Genomic DNA, 23773 nt, shown 5'->3' on the forward strand with positions numbered 1-23773 from the left:
GGCGCATTCATTGTATGTTGTGTGTTTGTGTACACATGTGCACGTATGTGTGCGAAAACTTCCGTGCTTTCCTACCTCTGTCCTTTTTCCAGCATGCCGCCTCGCACGAAAAATATTAGCCTAAATATTCTCACTCCTTCAAAAATGGGAAAACAATTATTAAGGGTGTAATTAAAGTATTGGCAGGACAAGTGCAACTTTAATTGAATGACAGCTAAATGACAGTCAAATGACAGTGAGGCAGCCTCCTACCAGCATCTCCGATATGATACAAAATCTCATCAAGCACCGCACCGCTACACAACGGGCCGCTTGAGACTCGAGCCATGATTATTCACAACCAAAACGGACACGCATCTATCGAGCAGAGTTCATGTGGAAATGCCAGACAGAGTCCATTTGTCATAAATGAATTAATCTAGATTCATGACTACCTGGAGGCCTCTACCTTTGCCTTCTTCATTCAATTAAAGACTGCTTGTAAAAAGCACTTTATTACCTGTCTGGACAGCCCGGGCAGTAAAAACCCAGGACACGGCAAACCCTAGCCTCCAGCTAGAGGTTAGAGTATTGACCCGGCCACAACCCAACCAAAGTCGTCTCCTTGTAGACTCCATAAAAAAAGCCACTAAAAGGCAGGCCTCACATGACCTGACTGCCATCCGTGCATTTCTTTTCCGTGCATCTCTGTGCATGCCCGGGTCTTTCTGCAAGTGGCCCTCACTTTCCCCGGAGTCAGATCCTCACACTGACTAACTTATACCCTCTGCTGGTGTGATGACTGATCACTCGGCCTCGCCTGTGACCACAACCTTCTCACAACTGGTGTCAGGGGTGCCGACGGGGGTGAGGATGTACAAGTATGCGGCGGCTGAGTGAGGGAGGGCGAAAGGTTACAGTGGAAGAAATCATTTGTACAGCATCGTCTTTGTATGCGCAACAGGTTCGCCAGACTGTAATTTACGCTGTCATGGGAGTGCAGGGAGGGAGAACAGAGTTACTCTGCAACAGGGCACATTGTATTTGCTCGGTGGCTGCTGCTCTCATCAGATGGAACAGAGTATCCCGTCTCCCCGGTGAGCACCTTTCTCCCCAGGTGACCTTTCTCGTCAGCGGCTGTGCATTAACGGTAAAGCCCTACAATGGTTGAAGTGATCTTGTCCCCCTTCACTGCTGCCGAGCGAGCAGAGGCCCCAGGGACGACACTACATTGGCTCAGTGTCAGGAGGAGATTTAAATACCCCTTCGCTTTTAGACTCCAGCTGGACAGACACCACAGAAAATAGCTCTCATTAGCATCAGCCAATGTCAATGGAAGGACGAATTAAAGTAATGAAATATACCCTATAATATATACTGTAGGTTTTAATGTATCTGCTTCCTCTGACACAAGAGTGGGTTTCTTCCAAAAAACACATTCAATAATTAATAATCAAATTTAATTTAATACGCAGCAGAATGAAGTTTCACTTTTAGCAGACAGCCCGCTCTGTATCAACATAATGTGCTCGTTATAAGCACAGGATCATCACAAACGGGCCTCCAGTCCTGCTGTCTGTTGCCTGACTGCCCATTGATGTGTTTGCTTGTATAACTGTCAACAATTTACAGCTGGGTAGTACCCAGCAGACTGAGACATATTGACGATGCCATGCAGCTGCTCGCTCGCAGCAGGTTACAGTCAAGGGCTCATGGGAAATATAGTTTTCAACAAACTACCAGTCCACATGGCCCTCACTTCTGCTCGGAGCAGCCTGTCATTTTCCTTCTGCATTAACTCAATTACACTGCACCTGAGGACATTTTTAGGCTTGCTCCATAGTGCAGTAGTGTGTCTTAATTCTTACTTACAAGCATATTATTAGTAACTGTTGTGGAGATGCAAGTTTGGCACTCACGCAGCTGCACTAAATATCACCTTGGAGTTCGGGAGTGGCCATAATACCTGCAGCAGCGTGCAGGATGTCACTGTTTATCACGTCAACCAATACGGCAAAGTATTCCTTCTGGCCTGGCAAGGCAGCAGAGAATAAGTGGCAGGCTTGGCTGCTGCCATTAAGTGAGTGACACACACACACGCACACGCACACACACACACACACACACACACACACACACACACACACACACACAGGCACACACAGGCACACACACACACAGGCACACACAGGCACACACACAGCTCTCGCACCTACTTGACATTATCACCCTAACATCATGACAAGGATGTCATTTGGCTAACTATTGCAGGCGTTGCTGAGGGAGGAAATAATAGAGGGATTGTGAGTTCAGGCTGAGGAGGAATTAAGAGCGAGAAAGAGAAGAGATTGAAGTTATTACTGAAAGTCGCCTGTAATGTTGCCCTGGCAGGATAATAAACACAGTATTTCTATTACAGATACATGACTAAGTGTGGAGAGTGTGTCGCTGCCTTGTTTTCCATCACTTTCTCAATTTGCTGGGCGCCCTCTCGGGAGTCAGAGTGGGGTTTTCGCCGGGCGGCGCCTGATGTGGGCACATGCAAACTAAGTTGTCACAAACAATCCTACTGGCATTACGAGCATTATTTATTGAGACTGGAATGAAAAACAAAGAGGCTAAACTAACCTGATACGTGGTTGATTTATTAACTCTCTTCTGGAGAGCTATAACTCTCGTCATGTGTAATGGGCCAGATGGAGTAGGCGAGGAATAACGAATGCTGTTGAGGCAGCCTCTCAGCCCTCTCTCTATGAGGTCTGTTAAATCACTAAATGGACAAATGGGGCAGTTGTATGATTTGTATGCAACCTGACCTTTAAGCCGATTGAGGAGCTCTTGAGTACACAAAGGAACAGTCTCCAAACAGAGGCTCCTGTTAGATCAGTATCCTATTAAGTTCTGGCTGGATTGAAAACATGCTTTTTTTCAGATTTTTCTTTCCTGGTTCAGTTTAGTTTGGTTAGGATTACTAGAGGTAATGTTGAGCCATGCTAGCATGCTACAGCCTTCGGTTAAAGGTGCAGTAAATGATTCTCAAGCAAGCTGATTGTTGTGTCTCGTTCCAAGGCCATCAAATCACAATGTTTTGCACTACAGTTGGTAGTTGGTGATGTTTGGGTAAACCACGAGTGTTGGTGGATGAGTGGAAATGAGACTCAACAATTACCTGTTGTTCTCCAGAATTTCCCTATGCACCTTTATCCCGTCACTTTGGTCGATGAATTGCCATGACATTTGGTTTGGTACACAAATTAGCTTGATAGCATCTTCATTGAGGGCATGTTAGCATGCTGACACTGGCATTTGGGTCAAAGCATGCTTTAAAGGCAAAATTTTGGAAAAGTTGACAAAGTAATAATAATAGTGTATGTATTTTTCAGTTGATAAATCTGCTAACCTATATCTTAATGAATTAATGATTAGGATAAGTGCCCTGTCACCAAAGAAAACACCTTTTCCAGTTAAATGCCGTGGCCATAATCTGGGCTAGGAATAAGATGTGCAGCCTCACAGAGCTCTTAATATGGCTGTAGACTCCCCGTAAAAAATGTGTGCAAAACATTATAATTCAGGCACTGTTAGATAGAACAAATTGTCGACATTCAAAATATGCAATTAAGTCAGAAAAGTAAGTAAATACCGGATCAAGCAGCTAAGTGCTCTGTGCATATTTAGTCACGAGACACCAATTCTATTTGAAAATCAGCAGCTATTCACAAGTTAATGGAATAGTTTAGTGCGGTTATCTAATGGGTACGTGTAAAGTGGCTCGCGCTATACCATTTCAAAACACTAATTGATGCACGGATGAAATGCAAGGTCCAGGGGCGAGTACGTGTTTGTGTGTACGTGTGTGTGTGTGTGTGTGGGTATGTGTCTGTGCCTATTTGCGTAATTGTTAGAATGCTGCGCTGCGCTTAGCCTGTGGATGCAGGGTGATTCACCAGGCTGTTCTGGAGGATTCCTGTGTGGGTAGACAGTCATGGAGAAACGGGACCTGAGACGATGAAGAACAGGAGGGGGGAAGAGGAAGAAGGAGGGAGAATGACACATACAGCGGCACAACGCAAAAAAATTGTGCCTCCCTTTTGGACCCTCATACCCTTGTCTCCAGTGACTAGCGAAGTGACAAGTGCCACTTCGACAGGGTTCCCGGCTGATGTATGGTCGAACGGTTGAGTGCTTATGAACAGATGATGTAATAACACATAGGGGGGAGGGGTCTGCAGTGTCACTCCTTCCTGCATCTGGCCTGAAGAGATTGTGCAAACCTTGACTCAAAAAGCGGCGCCCAAAATAGGATTAGTCCAGAGCACGTTACCAAAAAAAAAAAAAGGAAAAAAAATCAAACGCAGAGGACTGCCAGCATGCCCTACCTCGAGGCTGTGCTAGTTGGGGGCTGGCAGGCTGAAGGCTGGTGGTGGGGGGGGGTAGAGGAGACCATGCGTATGGCTGGCTGGAGGAAGGCAGCATGGGCACGCAGGCCTACAGATGCGCAGAGCTTTTTCATTAGCCGTCTTTCCCTCTGCGAAGCCACAAAGGACTGCGCAGGGCTTTCTCATTACTCACACCACTAATTTCAAAACATTTGCGAATCTTCTGCGCTTCTAGCTCACAGTGGTTTCTGCCAAGTAGGTTATCTGATGAGTTCAATTTGTGCTCTATATGACATATTATCAACACCTCTTCCAGCTGGCCCGCGCTCTGACAAATCCTACTTATTGTTGTGGCTGCTGGCCCATAATCCTGTCAGAGAGCAGCCCCTCCACATGTGTTTCATGCCCTGCGCAGACTAACTGCATCCAGAATGTGTCTAACTTGAGCTGCAAATTACACATGGCTTCAGAATGTGTCTAAAAGTGACTACACTGCTTTCCTGGTTGCATTTGTTTTGGTTTTTGTTTTTTTGTTGGTTTTTTTGTGGGAAACGGCATCCACAGCTGAACAGAAGAGAGCAGCCACGGAGCTCAAGAAAAGAGATGCTGTTTGGTCCCTTCCCCCCCATGAATCTGCTTCAAAACACCGTCCCCGCTGTTCGCCACAAACAAACAACTTGTCGTGCTGTATGCATGTTGTACAAAGTTGAAGTTGACCCCACGGCCTTCGCATGCAGTCAAGGAGGCACTTGCTTTCACACTACATTGAATATGCAGTCACATGCATCACTGAGCACCTCCGGGTGCTGTTTGTGCGATTCAGCCTCAGAAGATCCTCAAAGCCGCGTGGGTTCAGTTACACCTGTGTTTAGAGCTTTTCACCGGTCATCAGATCACCCAAGATGTATTTTGGGAGCCTGAGATGGGCGAGTCAGTCATAACAGGCTCACGCACGGCCTTAATGTTTGGTAATTTTCCATTAGAGTTGACTACCAGGAAATTTGATCCCAATATTTCCAATGAACTCTCTTTTGCCAGGAATAAGACCTGCAGGATCTTTAGCATGTACATCTGTTTGCACACTGAAGACTATCATATGATGGAACAAAGATCCCTCCGTCAAACCTTACCAACACTGCCATGCAAGTGTTGTTAATAGATACTTCAAGCTATTTAGGAAATGGCCAGAGATCAAAGGAAGCTCCAAATCTATAGCGACAGCATCTTTGGCTAAGCAACTAGCTGCCATTAGCAGGTAGCTCAGGTAGCCCAGGAGTTAAGTGGCCCTGTTGACCTTCCTCCAAGTGAACACTGGCAGATGCCAGTAAGAAGACGGGACAGAGTACAGAGGTGATTTAAAGTGTCTCTGACCAGGACTATAACTCCAAGGACGAGAGGACAAGGCAGACAGATAGAGGCAGGCAGAGGACAGAGAGAGTCGGGCCTCAGCAGTGGGCGAAAATAGTAGCCGGTGCAGAACAAGAAATATTTGGAATTTATTTCAACCAACCAGAGGTGACTGTGGAAAGACAAACCAAGAGGCTTTTGGTGAGTTTTATTGAGTTTATCTTGAGTTTGAATGAAGTGCAAGTGAAAAAGTGCATCTTAGTTAAAGAGCAAAAAAGCAGAAATTTGAATTCAGACGGTACAGTCGTACTTTTCTGTTAAGTAAGGAAAATAGGTGGAAAAACAGCCTTTCTTGAGAATTTGCAAGTTTGTTTTGTGAGTTTATTACGCTAACTGCTGAAACTATGGGGCTTTTGGACAATCGCCTGATGATGATGTACAAAGTGGAATTAAGCGAGCTGGGGCTAGCTGGGTGGCGTGCTTATGTTGACATAAGGTCAACAATGTTGTTTCTTCACAATCCGATGAAAGTATTGGTTAATCTCTGTCAAACGCAATAACTTGAAGTCCAGCTATGTGGTGTTTTGTAGAAGAAGAATCTGTCAATGCAGGTGGCTCAACAAGTAGCAAACATGTTACTTTTGCAAAGCAACAGGTGGAGCATCGATTGGATCGGATGGGTCCGATATAACAACTTAAGAACTTTCATCACTGCCTCAAACTGATGAAAACAGCACACCAACAGCTGCGTCCGATGGATTTTTTCCGATGGACTTCCCCATCACTGCACACAGTAATAACCTCAGGTCAGCACTATAAAGACGCTCCAATATAACCACTCACGACTTATTAAATCTTCCAAGAGGTTATTTCTGAAAACTAGGGCATCAAACAATTCTGTCTGTTTGATGTTGTGATAGTCTCACTTCAAAGATGACACACTTTTACCCATTAGAATAACATCAATCTAATTTCAGTGAAATAATGGCATCAAAAAGTCAGAACAAACAATTTTTTTGGAGCCATGTTCAAAATCTATGGTGAGAAGTCCCAGTTTCCTCCTGAAAACAATGATATATTTCCAGTTATGGTTTTGAGGTCAGGGGAAAAGCTTCACCCTTATTTCCAGTTGCTCTGTGGACTCGCTGGACTCCCTCCTTCATTTCATTTGGCATTTTCTTTCTCCCAGGTAAGCCTCCCAGACTGCACGTACCTGGGTTGTGATCTCCCAGTGGATAGTACTCTAACAGGAGGTATTTTATGGTCCACATCCAGCCTGTCAAATCTGTCTGGAGCACATTACACAAAGTGCAGCTGCAAACAGTGGGTAATAAACGAAGGGAGACTGAGCAGAGCGTGCTGCTGTGTTTAGAAGTAGCAGAGGAGGAAAATGGAGCAGCCAAAAGGACACAAGAAGCATTTTCACTGAACTTCCCGAAGCGATTCACAGCTCGCTCTACACGCTCTCCTCTCCCCCCTCCTCCTCTCCAGACCGTCCTCGGCTCCTCGGCCATTCTAATTCCGTCCCAGTCCTACCAATTCTTTTAAAATTCAAAGGTAATCCAAAGCACTACTGACCAGCGGTTTATGAGATGCAAATGTGACACAGAATTAAATATTTAATACAAATAGCTTATTACATTATATTAATATTTCAGAGGAGTGAAGGAGAGGGGGCAAAGTGGCTCTGGGATTTCAAACAGAGGTGTGTAAAAAATCTGTCTGCACAGAATCATAATATTCCCACTGGTAATAAAACAGCACCCCACCATCGTTCTCCCCTAAGACACCGACACGTCATGCAGCACGAGTGTCTGACAGTGAATCCCATGCTGCATCACACATGCCACTGTATTTACAGTATAGATAACAGCTTACACAACACAAACCACTATAGATTCAACTATAGGCTCGGCTGCACAACCTCAGGAGGATTCATGTTTTATACATGACTCTTCCTTGGTATGTCTCATGTCAATAGAGCCTGCGTGAACGGCCCTTAATGAGGTTTGTCAGGCGCTTTAAGAAGGAGGGAGACTGTCGGAAGGGGCTGGGAGCCACATGCCTGTCAATCCTCAGCCATGTCTGATGTGCAGTCATTGTGTGTTTGCCTCAGAGTCAGAGCCTGTTCGGCAGGGGATCTCAGAGTGCAGCCATCATCAAATATTAACTGTGATTTTTAAGAAACACTTCTTCTAAAACAATCCTCATTATGAACACCCTCCCCACCCGCAGTGAGGCTTCTCGCAGCTGCTTTCCGTGCGCCCATTTTACCTCCTCCAGCTACGCGCCCACAGCCTCTTCTTCCGCATTTCAGGCTTTCGGTCGTTTCTCCCACTTTGTCCTCACCTCCTCCCTCTGTTGCTCTGTAATTAAGCAGCGCGGTTTAAGAGGGCGATGGACTCGGAGACGAGGGAGGAAGGGATACACCCCAGGGGAAAGATGGTGTGAGAGGCAAGACTCTGTGACATCCTATGCATGCATTATCCCTCTATGATAGCTCAATTAACAAGTGAAGACCTCCATCACCTCGTTGAGAGTGCACTGACCGTCACCAGTGGGCAAACAATACACTCTCTTTATCGAGTGGTTAATCACGTATGCGGAAAACATAATTTAGCGCCATTAGTCTCATATAGAAGGAAACATTACCACCACGGGCAGGATGCACTGTGGAGTCAGCACTGGATAATAGCATCACAATTACCATATAGTGTTTTTTGGCATCCAGGCTTCTTGTTTTGATTATGTAATCAACATGCTTATTTTCGGCGGTGAGTGAGCTGAGCTGGAGCACAGTGCATTCTGGGAGCTCTCTGTTTGACCTGCATGTTTGTTTTTCACCGGGCTGCGCGGCAGGATCCCGCCTGTGCCCAAATATCCTGAGCGCGTGGACCACACCGCGGGACTGGAAAGTCAAGATTTCTCTCTGTTGACTTGTGCAAATGCGTGTCTGAGGGCATCTGAGCGCGTGCCAACTCTGTGGGCAAATAGACTCCGAGAGTGAGTGGTCAAATATTGAAATATCACCCAATGTCAAGAACTACTGGAGTGTATAATTCTTCGCCTTTTATGACTCATTAAGGATATCAGCGGCCCCCTCCCGAAGCCTGAGAGCCATAATCACAAAGAAGGGTCTCAGGGTGGTTGGCATTAATCAATGAATGTTGCGTACATGAGAAATGATCTGTGGATGTGGGAAAGCGGCGCTCTTAATTAGCGTGAGAGTTACGAGACAGAGAAATTTTCGACAGCATGTCAGATTTGCGAACCAGCGGCACAAAGAGGCACATTTCAGCTTTGTAGCCCAGACCAATCAGAAATGTGCTGCCTGGACGAGCCAGCCCAATCTGGTGCGTCTCAGCTCTACTGAGTCCGGCGCTGAGCTCTCTCAGCTCACTCCCATGCATGCACAATTGCTCGCATCCAATTCATTGTGCTCTTCCAGCTGCACCAAATCACGACCCTGCCAAGGCAAACACAGGACGATAAGCCCACGAGCGGCAAAAGTTAGACAACTGGTGGGGAGTTGAGAGGGGCGACGAAAAAGAACAGTAATCCAGATCGGGGTGGGTTTTTTTTTTGTTTTGTTTTTTGGAGATGGAGTGGGCGGCGAGAGAACAACAGCAAGAGTCTCCCAGCTGTTGGTATCAGTAATTTGATCTTCTTGTGTTCATAACACCGCTTACACCGAGAATGGGGTCAGCGCCGCTTTTCTTGAGCCAAATGTTCAGCTGGCAGATCCCGAGCACCCTAATCTGTTCCATTTCCTAATCAGTCAAGTGAATCCATATTTGGGTTCGGAGACGTGAGACTGCATATTTCTTTTGTCTGTGTCAGGTTTTCCCCACATCATCTGTCCCTACTGCCTGGGCTCATTACTCCCTGCTCTGCCTGCTCCTCCTACTGCTCCTCCTCCTCCTCTCCCCCATGCTTTCTCCATCCCAGTCTGCAGAAGGAGCTCTGGTGGGGCAACACGAGCACAAAAAAAGATGCCAATTTCCAAAATGCCTCATTTACCCAAAATGGCTAAACACAGCTAAAGGAGATGTGAAACATAATAATGTAAATGTCATATTTTTCTAATTTACCACAATAAGGAACTGATTGGGGCGGCGAATGAGGACACACTGATGGCTGCTGCTGAAAATCTTTCTTTCTATTTATTGTCACCACAGTTCTAGTAAAAGCATGAGTGTGAAAACAGTTTGTGTGAACTCTCCCCACACACACAGTCACACACAATCACCCCATTCATGACCCAGCCTCCCTCTGTTCAGTTCGGCTGAACAATAGCTCTCTTTTCATACTTCATCCACAGTATCTGTGTATTTCATAACACACAGAACTGAGAAACGGTTTAATGGAAGAGGGTAATGCAAGGACACGTGTGTCACTCACTGCCATCTCTGCCATTTTTTCCCTCACACGGTCACAAGCTACCTCCTTGGCTCGAGCACAGGGGAGACAGACCTGGACGGCTGATCCATCAGGTACTGTAGCCACAGTTATGGAACAGTGGGTGGACTTAATCCGAGGAGAGGGCCTACCTATACAGCGAGCTAGATAAGGCAAATGAAGGAAAAATATCCCTTGGCCTGCCGGTCACCACTGAAGCAGAGTAATAGGAAGATGAGACGGAGGGAGGAAGGAGAGAGGAAGCAGGAACGAGGGAGAAACGCTCAGGCAGCCAAGCTGAGGAGATGGCACTCGTACAGCCCAATCTGTCAGTCTGACTACCTTGCCAGATACAGGGTGGCTCACACAAAATCACACACTTTTTCGCTAAATACCAAGAGACAGTGCGGCTGCACACACAAACACACACATTAGCGCTCGAACACACACACACACACACACACCAACTTGTGGAACACGCTGTACTCGAGCAAACAGCGTGATACATCTCCGTATAAACATCGTCTTTGTAAGAAACTACCTGCCTTTTTACTGTTTTTGGAAGTGTTGGGAGCGAGTGGGAGCTAATGGCTGTTGTTTGAACTTGTGCCTTGTCTCCCACGCACCTTTTTCAACACAGGTGTGCGAGGGGTCACTTTTCATGAATACCTTTTGTCCTCTAAATGAACAGATTTTAAAGGAACAGCTCACCAATTTGCTTTCTTGCCAATAGTTTTAACAGATTTCATACCACGCTCGTGTCTGTGAACTGGGTAGCTTGGCTTAGCACGAAGACTGAGAACAGGTGGAAACCGTTCTGTCAAACAGCCTCAAAAATAGACATTACACTTGTGTTTTTTGCTCATCCTATGAGGCCAAAATGCTTTCTCTGAGTTAAGCAAAACATTTACAAACACGGATGCGGTTGGTGGCTGTTTGCATGGTGAAAGTTGGTTTGTCAAGAAAACAGAAGAAAGAAGAAGAAGAAGAAAACTGAAGATTAAATCATCCACGTGCTCACTGCATCTGAGCCTTTCTTACTCTCAGGTGTGCATGGACTACAGGTTGTGCATTTATTCTAACAATACAAAGATTTAAAATTAGCTGTCATCTTATTGATATCCGCTGCAAAAAAAAACCCTATATCATGCTTCCCTATTTTTGCATGAATTAAATGAACAAGATGATGATGTGTTAGTCTAGAAGTGTTTGTGGACTGTATGCTAAGCTAACATAAGTCGCTGGCTGCAGATTTAGCAGAAACTCCCTCCTGCAGGACACTCATAGCGTTGCCTCCAGTTGTTCACATTCACAGTGATGGAAACAGTTATGTGCTTCTGGAGAAGAAGAACAAGTCCAGCACTATTCTCAGCTCCAAACAGTGAACCAGACGCAGTTTGTGAATTGGGTTTGAATGTCCGTAGTTCCAGCATTGTTTTTCTATCCGGTTGAATCAGGTGTGTTGAGACAGCAAAATGTCTAAATCATGCAGGGCAGGGGGCACCAGGAACAGGACTGAAACACACTGAGTTACAGTAATAATGTTCGATTACAGTCAGAAAGGTGTAGAGTGGGGGGGGGGGGGGGGGGGATAATGCATTAATTTTTTAGAGGAGTTTCCTCTCAGTTAAAGCTTAGGATGGGGAGAAGATACAAAACAGCCTTGTTTCCACCGAGCTCTTCATTTAAATTCAGTAAGAAGCACATTAAAACGATGATCACTGTTACTAAAAGAAACGCTCTGCGCAGTTGGTCGGCAGAGGTCATTTGTACAGTCGCGTATACTCCAGATCAGCTGTTTAAGATGGGTTAAAATTACAGTCCATAGCTGGCAAATGCTTCAAACCCTTATTATTACAGAAGCTATTACCCTTCATCTGTGTAAAATCACATTGTGGAAAGATTAATTACCCTTTGGAAGCGCGATGACGTCCGTCAACGGGATAATTTACAGGGAATTTCGGACTGAATGTGATTGTGTGGCCACCGGAGGTTTAATGTGAGGATTAGTGGTGGTGATTGCATTTCTGTATGACAGAGTGGAAAAAAAGCATTTTCTTTTCTATAAAGTAAAATAAAATTACATTGACGGCGCGTGAACAGATTAAGACAGAGACTGTCTGATGGGATAACAGTAGGAGCTGGGAGTGACCTCAAGGGGCCACCCACAGGGTGAACTCTTGACCTTCTGCACACAAAGTCATCACACGTTATCACGACTCCACACACCATTGCTCCGGAGAGATAAAGTCACAGAGCACCCGAGCCACCTCAGATCTTTCACATCAGCACCTTGGTGCTCCAAAACACTATGGCAACTGCTCACAAGCATAATCTCTCCTGGGTGTGAGATGCAAACAGGGCTAATATGTTTGAAGAGGCAGCAGTGATCACGTTTCCAAGTGACTCCCTGCATCCTGCTTGGAAAACCATGTGAGGAATGTTCCCAGCAAACCACAATCCCACTTTCAAAACACTTGATCCTAAGATGACAAGCACCGGGCTATCCATTATGCAATAGTCTCCCTTTTTCCCCGTCGCTAATCAAAACTGGAGCACATTTCGCGACGGGATTAACGGTTTCTTCCTCATGTCTGTCTGAGGTTGTAGGATGTACCTGCAGAGCTGTTTGCTTTTAATCCTCCCAACACATGCTCTGAACAGAACGCATCATGGCACCTACTGAAAGTGGGAGCCGCAGCGAGACAGCAGAGGTCATCGAGTGGTGAGAGGGAGGAGATTAAAAAAAAAAAAAAAAAAGCAACAGAGAGAGAATAAGATGAAGAGACTCCGAAAGAGAGCACGAAACACGACGGGACCGGGCGGTTACGCAACAGCATACGTTGAGGCGTTTACTGCACGTACACACACACACACACAAGTACACACACACACACACACACACACACACACACACACAAGCACAGGATAATCGTAAATATTTCGTTCTCTTTGAGTTCAGCATGTCAGAAGTTACACATTTATGAAGTCGTTCCTGTCACGAATAGAGGATTGAAGGGAATATTAAGCATAAGAAGAGTGTTGTGTGACGCCACATTACAAGCTCTTTTCATCTCTGCCTTTCTCCCCTTCCCTCCGCTGCTCCCTTTCTTCATCCCTCCCCCATAAAACCCCACATCCAGACTAAACCAATCCGCTGTCACCAACCCGTCATTCTTTACTATGTAGGCCTCCCATCCCCGCTGTTGTTCCCTTTTTTAACACACACACACACACACACACACACACACACACACACACACACACGTAGACATGTACACATGCAGGGCCTCCTCTCCTCTGCGTGACCTTGACTGGCTAGCACTCCAGGGCTTGTTCTTTGCTTCTCCCTCTCTCCCTCTGTCTCTCTTGCTCTCTCCATCTTTTCACGCTCGCCCTCCACTCCATTGTCTGCCTCTCTACCTCTTGCTTTCCATCACTCTTCCCCCTCGGCCGGGTTGATGTTAACTGGCGCTGTCCTTTTCCTTCTCCTCCCCGAGATGCAGAGGAGAAAAGGGACGGAAGATGGCAGAGAAGTGAAAGACTTCCTCTTGCCCTCCTCCTCCTCCTCCCCCTCCTTCGCCATCTAGTCAGCTGAGCGAGAGCATCCACCATAAGAATAAGTCCAGCTCTGAGGAACTGCATCAACAAGTCCGATCGGGTCTTATTTCTCATTCTGTGTCATATCAGAATACATGGCTTGCATCAATAATTCAATATAAGATCTAGTAAGCGTCAGCAAATCAAAAAAATAATCGCATTAATTCACAGATGTTCTTGTGCGTTACATAAAACTAGCTCCACGTTACGTAAGTGTGATGTTTCAGCCAGGCGGCAGGTTAATCAATAAAAACTCATCTTCTATTCTTCACAAACGCGATTTTATTCCTCGACGATTCAAAAAGTATGATTAGTCTTCGCTGTAATCAGCTGGTACGGCTTCCTGTTTCACCGGGGGTGGATGATGAGCTCCCTCTGAGGAATAGTGAAACAGCAGGTCCAAATCCCTGTTTCATTGCAGGTGTTCCTACAAAAGCGTCTAATTGCCTGCGTCGCAGTATTGTGTAGCCTGTTCCTCTGACTCCGGTGATCCTTCAGATTTTCCCATTGGCTTAGCTCACAGCACCCATGTGTGTAATAAATTGGAGCTGTTAACCATTTGACTATCCATTCAAAGCTAAATAAACTTAAGCGGGAGTGACGGAGCGATCCATTAAATGTCAAACAGGCTGATTAAGCGCTCTCTACAATTATGTATGTTACGTATCTAAAGGTCTCCACTGCGATGGCGATGCGCACAGAATCGACCACGCTCAATGCAGGCTTTGCTGTAAAATGTGACATTTCCGCCTGCATCTGATATTAATACAGCAAGTCGACGGGACAACAGAGTAGCTTGAGGCGGCTTCGTGTTTTAAAGAATATCAGGAGGGAAAATAGAGGGCGCCCTAAATGAAAATCTCCAGTAATCTTCCTTTTAAGTTTGATCACAGTAATACAGACTTGTTGAATGCTGCTGCTGAGCCTGTGGTGATACCTTTACTCCCGGCATCCACCGCTTCTTTCTAATTCATCTTGCTCTAAGAGGCATGGACATTATAAGACTGCCACAGCAATCCACCCCAAATAATTTCCCATCCCACATTAGTAAAACAGCCATGAAGTAGAAGGACATCATCAATTTCTACAGGGCAATAATAACAAAGAGGTTAGGAACTCAGTCTTCTGCTGACACTTACACTTCACACCATGTTAAAGACTCACCACAAATTCACTCCATTTTCCATTTCATTTCCTGAGCAGTTGAAATCCTTTGATGCATTGCAATAACTGTGACACACGACCAAGCTAGTATACCAGGAACTGTGAGAACCCGGGGCACAATGAAGGCCTTTTCATTAAGCGATGGGTGACGACAGTAAATTAGTCCTACACAAAGGCTCCAGCCACAGCTTCGAAAATGTAAAGAACATGTAGAGCTGTTTCCTCTGGTTGGACAGGCCAACAAAAACCCATTTGCACTGTTTGATGTCAACAGCAGTCTACTACAATATTTAACCATAAGCAGCAGTGATTCGTCAGTATGCTAATGTGCTCCACTGTCAGTGCTAACATGTAAGTGTTTAGCTCCATGTCTAACTCCATCACGTTCAAAATCAAGACTCATTTGTCCAGAATTCACCTACATCCTGTATAGCATGACTATGGATCACTGAAATTAACACTGTAAATGGAAATTCATCCAATAGATGTTGAGATAATTAAGTCCTGATAAGGGCTGCACAATTAATAAAATAATAATCAAATATTATTAAAAACACAGTATGGCAAAGTGCAATATCCAAATTGCAGGAGCAGCAATTTTTTTTTTTTGACAAAGGTAAACTCTGTTACAACATCTGACTATGAAGCAACGAATCCCTGTCTCACTGTCAGTTTATATCAAGAAACGCTCATCCAATCTACTTCACACTGGGCAGGTTTGTTGCCCAGGGAAGTGCTGTGTCGAATTTGGTGCAACTTGGACATGCAACACGTTCAGTAATACATTTTGAATGAACAGTGAACAGCGTTCGGTGCAGCAGTAGGGGAGGGGCTTCAGCGCTCTGCTTCATGGCTCTGCAGACCGAAACTGGGCACAAAAATGAATGGGGAAGCAGACCTAAACAAAATGGAGATCAGTGTGGTACAAGAACTCACTGCAGTAACACTTTGTTATGGAAAAATTGCATATCGTTCGGCGAACGTCTTGACAATAGGACTAAGGTCATCTCTAGGGCCAAGCCTCTTACATGGCCGAAAACAATATTTTCTAAAAAAAAAATGTGTCTTAAGGGCCCAAAATCAGGTCAGTCAAAGGAAAACATCCATGAATCATTTTCTAAAGCTTTATCTATCTTAACATTCACGGTATCCCTCCTCTTTTAATCACATCAAACCTTTTTAGGTTTCAGATTCATCAAACGTCAGAACAATAAACTGTGCCTACTGTAAAGAGCTACCTCAGTGCCAACACCGAGTCATTTAGATTGGTAGCCCTGGCCAGAGATTCAGACTACAGCTCATATCCAAGGCCAGAAGCAACCTAAATCAATAGTGAACCTGACGGTATTGCTATATATCATATTCAAGTGGTAGATAGCGCTGGGTGCCAGACAGAGTACAGGACCACACATCAAATAAATTCAGGGCAATTTGTCCCTGATGCACAAACTCTGTCTCCAGACTTAGCACCAGAAAAGGACAGAGATAACAAAATGCCCACGTACAGAGGGATAACTCTTTATGCTGAAGCCCTCCACTGATTACTTTATTACTTTTTGACTTATCATTGGAATCTGTATCGAGTACAAACCCTGCTTTGCACTGAACATTACTGAAATGGACTACGCAGTGAGACAACAGGAGGAAATGTCCTGAGGTGACATTGCCGCACCTAGAGAGGCCATAGAGCCGTACTACTGATCCACCTCTTGTTGTCAGTTATACAGATCAGGGTGATTGCATGCATAAAACATGAAGTCAGTCCACCACAGGTTCCCTCTCAGAACATGTCTCCCCAAGCCTAACCTGTACCTGAGCCATTCCTGATCGATAAACTCATCCGCTCCTGTCCAGCCAATCTATTACAGTCAGTTCATCAAAACAGTCATCAACACATGAAGCTGGAAGGCTCTTCATTTACTGGTCTCCTGCTGTCTGACAAGCTGGAAACTGCAACCTGATTCAGTTGACTACTGAAAGAAACCCCTTCAATTTCTGGCTGCAGCTGAAATTGATGCTGAAGAGGGTTTAGAAGTGAATCTCTCCTTTCTGCATAGCTCAGACATTTCACGAGTAGGGATGGTCGTCTAGTTGTGCATGGTGTGATGGTGCCGCCTGCCAGACAGATTTTTCACACTTTCTGGTGACGGTTAAAAGAAGAAACACACACTATCATGTGCAAAGCCACATGAGAAACCAGATCCACTGATATAAAATCTTGTTTTCTTTCAGACCTCTAGAAATGATTTAACTGAGAGAAGAAAAGGTGGTCAGTTTGCATAATTACAATTTAGACTGCAGTGGTATTGATGGTAGAAAGTCTTTCTTTGAAAAGTGATCTAAGATTGTATTCGAGATAAAAAAAACTGTTCTGCACAATTAGTTGAAGAAAATGGATATTTGAAGAAGTCACCTTGGGCTCTGGGAAACCTAAAGTTTTTTTCTGCCATTGATATAAGCTATCAATTCATTGATTGAGAAAATTTGGCAGGTTAATGGATAATGAAAGTCATAATGAGCTGTGTACTTCATAACCGCCAACACATTTTAAACGATTCTCCCTTTTTATGACCCTTTCTCCAGCTGTGTACCCAGTTGGTAATGTCTCTCTTTAATCGCTCGATTTCAGAGTGATACAGATCAAATATTTCTGCTACTGTTTTCTGTGAACCAAATTGGATTTCATTGAAAGGATATTTTTCTACTTTGTCCTGTGGTAATTTTTGATATTTATGATATCTAAATGTATTAAATGTGTTATTTATTTATCTGCCAGTTTCAATTGTACCTTATGAGGAAATGTGTGCACTTTGTACACACATTTGTTATATGCATCAGCATATACTCTGATGTATAATTTTGTGTCTTCTTGTCTTATGTAAAATTAGCAAATTGTATATATTGATTTATTGTGGTACAGAAATTAAATTGGTGTCTCCTAGTTTCTGTTTGGGATAAGTTGAATGGTACCTGGCAAACCAACCCACAAGCAGAGGTGGGCAAAAATCCAATTCAGCTGTCCATTTCCCAATAACACATTCAAAGATTTTCAAAAATATTAGATTTTCTCCATAATTAAGTAAAGCTGGCTATGTGGGCTGGATGGTCTGAACATCCCCAAGTTGTCTGTTAATGGCGTATAATCAAACCCTGCAGGAGCCCACACTGTTGCATTCTAACATCAGTAAGTAGTCTAAATAGTTGAATGTTTTCCAGTGGGTATAAATAACAAACCATTTAACCGTCAGACTGAGGAGACAATAATAGGGTGCCACTCGTCCCCAGAAATCCACCATTTCTACTCCCTACTTTTTTCTTAAATTTAGTATTGATTGGAACCCACATCCAGTCTCATTTCAGGCGTTTATTTGACAGTAGCCAGCAGTTTATGTGTTTGCCAGCCTCACATATGATCAACCAGTTTGCCCTCACCCCCCTTTAATCCTCTGAGGCCATAATCAATACCTCCATGGTAGACCTTTCTCCCTCTCCCCGCCACTCCACCTTGAGACGCGGTGTGAATTTAAAGGCCACAGCAGTGCGGCGAGGGAAATACCCTCTGGAAAGGAACACCCACACAAATGAATCAATCAGAGGCGTTTCGATCAAGCATTGAGCTTTGAGTAGCCCCCAACACATTAGTAGTCAGCCTGCCCATAATTTAACTACTTTACTTGCAGTCCATCAATCCTTAGATATACCATTTTGTCTTAGTCTGGGCCGAATAACCTCCAAGTCAACCAACAGGTTACAGGCATTCACCCTTATGCTCATGTCCGACACGGTCTTCCAACACTTGCAACAAACTAACCCTGTTATACTCCAAACATCTGAATCTCTCTTTGACCTTCAACTAGACTAGCCATGCTATCAGCTCTGTGAGGATGCACATAGGCACAAAGATGTTTTGTTTTTTTTTTTAGCTCAATGTAAATGTCAGCTCACAATGACAAGGCTAACGTGCTGATGTTTGGCAAGCAATGCTTACTATGTTCACTTTAGTTAAGTGTGTTAGCATGCTCGCAATTGCTACTTAGCACCAATAAACAACAACTGAGACTGGTGCCATTAGCAAGTTCTGCAATTTTCTGGTCATAAATCTAGGTTTGGACTCGGTCATGGCAGTAAAAATGAAAATGTGCTAAAAGATTCTTCATCTGGCAACATGGATGTCAGCACCAAATTTCATTGCAATCCATCTAATAATTGTCAGCCACCCCAGAGCTAAGCTGCTTGGCAAACAGTGTCATTGGTTAAAAGCTTTAAAAGTTAGGCTATAAATGAATTACATCAAAACCACACCACGAATGTGTTACTAGCTCCACCATACTATACACACTTTAGGCTACTATAAATTGATCAAGTGAGTGAGCGTTCGAATGCTTTACAACTAAAGTCTCTATTTCCATTGTAACAATGTTAATGTCAACTTCTCGTTTGGCCACTTGCACTAATTGCCTTTTTAAAGACACATAAACAATTTCTAATTCAAATGTGGGATGTTAATTGACATATTCCATATTGTGAAGATGTGAAAATCTCTTGTGTTAACCACAGGCATTCAAAAGAAAAAATCCTGTCTTTACAGGTGGACTTTAATTTAAACTTTACTTGTAGATTTATCCATTTACAGAAAATGTGTATAGGGGTTGTGTAGTTAGATGCTTAGTGGTGGTGCCGTTTAAGTCAGTGCAACTGCGATGTCGTCTGTTTACGGCCTAAAGTTAGCTTTTTACTTCTAACGATTTAATCTACGCTTCAAAAAATCACAAAAGCAGTGTTCATCTGTGAAGAGTATCTCTCTGAACGAAACATGTAAATATCTCAGACTTGTGTTTGCCACAAAGATGACTTTCGCGATATTCTAAAATCCAATTTTAAAAAATCTCATGGGCTTTTTGCCAAGGGAACCAGGGCGATGCTAGCCTAAACAGAAAAAAAACACGCCATCCTTACACCACCGTTAGCCAACTACTAAGATTAAGGTTTGTGATTTGGTTTGAAATACAATGTGACAATTGACAAAAGGTTGGCGTTCAGCTGGCATCCAAATCCTGTTATGTTTATAATGTGAGTAATAGCTAATAATAAGCTAGGCTATTGCTAGCTTGAGCTTGCAACCGGCAAAAGTTGGTTGCCAAGGCTACCAACAAGGTCACGTAGCCACAGCAGAGCCATTTCACGTTTGGACTATCTAGAGGACTTCTGAGCCTTCTTTTTTCCTTCCTATCACGTCTGTGGAGGTCAATTGAAAATGACCTCACTGAGCTTCAATTTAAAAGAAAAAAAAACTTTTCTTCAGGTAATGCTGAACGTTATTGTGTAAACGAAAGAATTAAAGCTGTGTTTTTTCCCCCTCTCAAGGGCTAGCTACGTTTTCATCCCTGACGGCACACACAGAGGACAGCTCCCCTCTCCTCCCCTCTCCTCTCCACGGATGCTGCTGCTGCTGCTGCCGCCGCCGCCGCTCGCACACATCCCGGTACAGTATCATGTTGTTACCCGTGTGTGGTGAGATCACATTATCTCACATCACAGGAAAATGAACAAAAATGGCTCCTCCCACTCTGCCTTTTTGCTCTTTTACACGCCTTCCCCTCCTCATCCATACTCTCCTCTCCTCTCCCATCTCCTCCCTCCCCTCCCTCCCCTTCCTCGGGTAGCAGCAGGTGTTATTCTCGTGTAACCTGAAGATTTAGGTGGTAATTAGCATTACCTCGTAGCCCCTCGGAGAGTCGTTTGTGATTGGAGGCAACAGCAGGGGGACACGAGTCGAGAGTGTTTTGTGGGCACCCGACGAAGAGGAGAAATCACGCCTCAAAAACACGTGGGAGAGATTACTCAAATATTCCTCCTTTGTGCCCTCTTTACCCCCTCTCTCCCTCTCTCTCTCTCTCTCTCTCTCTCTCTCTCTCCCTCCCTCCCTCTCTCCCCGCTCGGTTATCTCCATCTCTGCAGCCCGTCCACGCAGGACGTCGCACGCTGTAGTGGAACCACAAATAACCTATATACACTTGGGTTTCATTGTAGCTACAGGCTTTGACCTTGTGTTACGTTGTCCCTCAAGTAGCTATTATTAACGCCCCCCTGACCACTGACAACACAAGGCAGTGCAGCACAAAAAAAAGAAACAAACAAAAAAAAATCGTGCACATGACAAAGTGGCTACAACAGGTTCACAATGAATCGGTGCAGAATGGAATAATATAACAAAGCAGCGCGATGAGGCTAATGATAAGCATCCTTCTAGGAGGCAAATAACTGCACTGATATTACATAATGACAGCCCACACTTTCCACCAGCAGCAAGGGTCCAAACGTAAGTCTCTGTCATGAATACACACATATATAAATCTATAGATTTTGCTGGTGTGTGTGTGTGTGTATGTGTGTGTGCCACAGTGCGTCCCCACCTTCTCGGTGTCACCTCAAAAAAGAGAAGCGGCGGGTCAGAAAATGAAACACCTTGAAACTGTCTGTCAGGGTGCTCCTCGCAAGAAAAAAAAACAAGAAGAAGAAGAAGAGTGGTTAAAGAAAAAAAAGAAAGAAATCTTGACAGGATCTTACCTTTGCTGTTGTCCTCTTCCCTGTTCAGATACATGGCTGTGACTTCACTCCCGAGGCAAATATATAAACGATGGCGTTGTCTCAGCGGTGTGTCGGGTTACTCCTCTGTCGGCGTGTGTCGGTCAACTCCACTGGATGTGGTTCGTAGTAGTGGCTGTTTATTGTTGTGTTGCTCCTCAACAGCCTCTCCTCTCCTCCTAGTGGATAGGTAGGCTACCCAGTTTGAGACTCTCTCTCTCTCTCTCTCTCTCTCTCTCTCTCTCTCTCCCTCTCTCCCTCTCTCTCTCTCTCACACACACACACTCACACTCACTATCTCCCTCCCTCTCCCTCTCTCCCCCCCCTCCTCTCTCTAATAACCACAGCTTCAGTGTGGCTCAGAGGATGAAATGGGAAAAAGTGACTTTTTTTTTTCCTCTCCTCAAGTCTTCCTGTTTTGCTCTGCCACCACGTGCTATTATTGATTTTGCCCCCTGCTTTCATTTGTCTTTTTTTTTTTTTTTTTACAAATACTGCTTGGCATGTTATGAGGAGTTCAGTCACAGTCCCCCTTATGGGACTTAACATGGGTTAATTGGGAATCATCTCATTAGTGGTGGAAGAAGTGCACAGATCTGTCCAAGGATGATGGTGATGTCATCCAGATCATGGGCGATGCTAAGTGGCCACTGGACTTTAAAAGGGTGACTCCTCAGCCTCACGCTTGATGGGAAAGTCGTGTGAAGTTTCGTGATCCACAAAATCCTTTTTTCTAGAGCTTCACAGCAAAACAGCGCTCTCACCAACGAGTGAAGTAGACTGGGACTGGGACTGGGAAATGCAACCATAAAAAATGCATTTAAAGGCTCCATACAGCATCTGGAAGCCCTGAGATTCCAAATTGATTTGAAAAGATGTTTGTTCAAATGCACGTTGAACCCCAAATCTTCGCCATAGCTGCTAAGTTGAATAAATTAGCACCTGCTCCCAAGCTCAACCTCACGTCAAGGGTGTAAATAACGTTTAATATGTGTAAATTGTTTTGGGGTTGCTGTTTTGTTTTTGTTTTTTTACATTGAACATCTTCACAACATCTGCTTCAGTTGTTAAGAAGAATGCTGCAACACAGCTTTTTTTTGTGGACTAAAACACTTGACTTTCCATCAGCATGAGGATGAACAAATCATGGCTTGATTTTATTTTTGGGTGACGATAAATGATTCTTCAATGAGGCTGAACTACACCACAATGTAGCAAAGTAGTAAACTGCAAGCAAATGCAATTAAAGATGCACCATGTAGTTTTGGGGAAGATATTTTAAGAAAAAAAAAGATTTTTATTTTTCTGATTTCTATGCCAAAACAAGCTGAATGATTTATATTTGGTGGACCCTGCCACCAGACGAAAACAAGGTACCCAGAACACTGTTTGACGTGTTCTGGGGACCTTCATTTTTTTGAGATTGTATTTTTACCTCATTGGAATTGTAAATATTAAAAATATAAGTTGGAACTTCTTCTCCAAAACAACATGATGGCACTATGAAGCGAACATTTCAGATGTATTCCCTCCTAGCATTCCCCTGTGGCGTCACTGTTGGTGCCTCTGCGTCGCAACAACAGCTTTAGCAACATGGTTACCACTAACAGCCTGGCTACTGTCTGCTCCTGTTTTCAGTTGTGTGGTGGCAGATGTGCTTCATTTGTTTTTTTCAGGAAAAATCCACCCCAGTGGCAGAACGAATGGCGTAATGAGAGAGAGGTTTACAAGGAACCACTCTAGACTCAGATTGTGTCATTTTTCTACAGCCATAACACAAACACAAGCAAACAAACTAAAAATAAAAGCACTCCACCCTTTGGATTTCTTTTCCATTTTCAAAGTGGCCCTATGAGTTTAAACGACAGCCACAGAACATATAGCATAAAAATGAACAATAGAATCACATCAACATGTAGACAGACCGTATTGATTTATTATGACTGAGTCATTAATGCATTAATGAGCAGCAAGGTAGCATTTTAATGCTGTTCCTGATCAATATAGTGCTAATTTTAGCTGCAGGATGGTTTAATCCTTAGAAATGTATCAAAGTCTGTGAGATGATCGTACGTGTCATATGTAAAATGGTACTGAAATGACTGGAGCTTACTGAAACATTAATCGGCAGCTATTTTGATAACTGATTAGTTGTTTAGATGATTTATCAAGAAAAGAAAATGACAAAAACCGATGAGCTCTCCAGCTTCTCCGATGCTTGAGGACAATAAACCATGAATCAATCAAGTGATAATCCACCAATTAATCAAGAATGATAAAAAAAATAGCAATAATAGTTTGATAAAATGAATGTTGCAAAA

The 23773-nt window shown here is 44.0% G+C and overlaps 1 protein-coding gene and 1 long non-coding RNA gene across 2 annotated transcripts in view; one reads left to right on the forward strand and one right to left on the reverse strand.

The window, feature by feature from the left end:
* LOC119024452 (synaptotagmin-7-like) overlaps positions 1–21564 on the reverse strand; it is a 50727-nt gene extending 29163 nt beyond the window's left edge. The window contains exon 1 of the mRNA XM_037107282.1: positions 21435–21564. Coding sequence (XP_036963177.1) covers positions 21435–21468 — 34 coding nt within the window. The 5' untranslated portion in view covers positions 21469–21564. The remainder of the gene's footprint in view (positions 1–21434) is intronic.
* Positions 19970–23274, forward strand: LOC119024453. Its single transcript, XR_005076474.1, has 4 exons — positions 19970–20110; positions 20232–20349; positions 21463–21642; positions 23129–23274. It is a non-coding gene; the product is annotated as an uncharacterized LOC119024453 (long non-coding RNA).
* The last annotated feature ends 499 nt before the right edge of the window (positions 23275–23773 follow it).

The sequence above is a fragment of the Acanthopagrus latus genome, chromosome 8, assembly GCF_904848185.1.
Source record: "Acanthopagrus latus isolate v.2019 chromosome 8, fAcaLat1.1, whole genome shotgun sequence".
Lineage (NCBI taxonomy): Eukaryota > Metazoa > Chordata > Actinopteri > Spariformes > Sparidae > Acanthopagrus > Acanthopagrus latus.